Source organism: Hordeum vulgare, chromosome 6H (assembly GCF_904849725.1).
Source record: "Hordeum vulgare subsp. vulgare chromosome 6H, MorexV3_pseudomolecules_assembly, whole genome shotgun sequence".
NCBI classification, from domain to species: Eukaryota; Viridiplantae; Streptophyta; class Magnoliopsida; order Poales; family Poaceae; genus Hordeum; species Hordeum vulgare.
In genome coordinates this window covers 16037578-16038812 of record NC_058523.1, presented here as the reverse complement: position 1 = coordinate 16038812, position 1235 = coordinate 16037578, and the positions used below count along the sequence as shown (strand labels likewise).

At 49.6% G+C, this 1235-nt stretch overlaps 1 protein-coding gene across 1 annotated transcript; it reads left to right on the top strand.

The window, feature by feature from the left end:
• On the top strand, positions 1-1020 carry LOC123403944 (sigma intracellular receptor 2-like). Its single transcript, XM_045097849.1, has 2 exons — positions 1-360; positions 480-1020. Exons 1-2 carry the CDS (start codon positions 25-27, stop codon positions 648-650), a joined length of 507 nt encoding a protein of 168 aa, XP_044953784.1. The 5' UTR covers positions 1-24; the 3' UTR covers positions 651-1020.
• The last annotated feature ends 215 nt before the right edge of the window (positions 1021-1235 follow it).

The following is a 1235-nucleotide window of genomic DNA, read 5'->3' as shown; positions in this document are numbered from 1 at the left end:
CCCAAACGAGGCCAGGAAACACAAATGATGAACGCAATGGGAGCCCTGTCGTGGGCGGTTGACGCCGTGGTGGTGATCTACTCTCTCACCGTCGCCATCTCTGCCCCGCTGATCGTCGCGCAGGGCATCCTCCCGCGCCGCCTCTTCCCGGCGCCGCTCGTGGCGTTCAAGCTGTGGTACGCGGCAAAGTTCGACGACTATCTAACAGCTGAGCCACCGGCTTTCTTCCGCGGGCTTAACTGGCTGGAGCTCGTCTTCCAATGGCCACTCAACATCGCCAACGTCTACGGCATCCTTGCCGGCCGCCCTTGGGCCGCCACCACCTCCCTGATGGCCGGCGTCTCCACCCTCACTTCCATGGTAACTCATCTTCCTTCTCCTGCGCACCTTGGCATTTTATGCATTGCTTCTCCGGAAAACACTAGAGCAATTGAAAGCACGAGCGTTCTTCTAATTTCTTCACTCTGTGGTCATTTTAGGCTGCGATACTTGGAGACATTCTGGGATCAGGGAGAGCCACCAAGAAATTGCTTCTAGTCTATGTCCCTTACGTTGCTTTCGCCATCGTTGCAATTCTTCGTGGGCTCACCTCGGGATCAGGGTCTCCAGCGGGTTCTCTTGCATCGTATGCTTGGAAGAAAATCATCTAATACTTATTTCTTTAATTTCGTTATGTTGTACCCTCAACCATATATATAACCAGTGATAGGTTCGTGGTCATTACTCTTTCTTGTACAATGGATTAGCGCATTGTCACCTTTCCCTTTACGTATCCGTTTGCAAAATTTATTTGGGGTGCGGCTGAAATCAGTCGCAAGGACAGGCTCCTCGAGGCCTATACCAGTTCGTGTCGTTCAGTTGCTAGTACGCAAAGGGGTTGACATTATGTGGAATCCTTTTCTCAGGCCGTTCATATCGCCACTTTGTTTATCTTTTGACATAGTTCTTTAAAGAGTTTCTAATGAAGCTTGGGAGAAAAAACATTTATCAAAGGAAGACACCGATAGCAGCACATGGACAGATCCATATTAGTCGCCACGTGAGCCACATGTATACAGCTGGATGTCTTATAATTTTGGTTGGGTTAAGCGAGGGCAAATATTTAAGAAGGGCGGGCCTAACTAGCCATTTTTTATATGAAAAGGAGGATATATAGCCCCAGCCTCTGAACGATGCATGCAGTTATTTTATTAACGGGAAGAGACAGATCCGCGCGGTCCCTTCCGCTTGATCCC

Coding starts and splice junctions, on each gene's coding strand:
- LOC123403944 (XM_045097849.1), top strand. CDS start 25: ATGATGAACGCAATGGGAGCCCTGTCGTGGGCGGTTGACGCCGTGGTG. Junction 361..479: donor TCTCCACCCTCACTTCCATG/GTAACTCATCTT, acceptor TGGTCATTTTAG/GCTGCGATACTTGGAGACAT.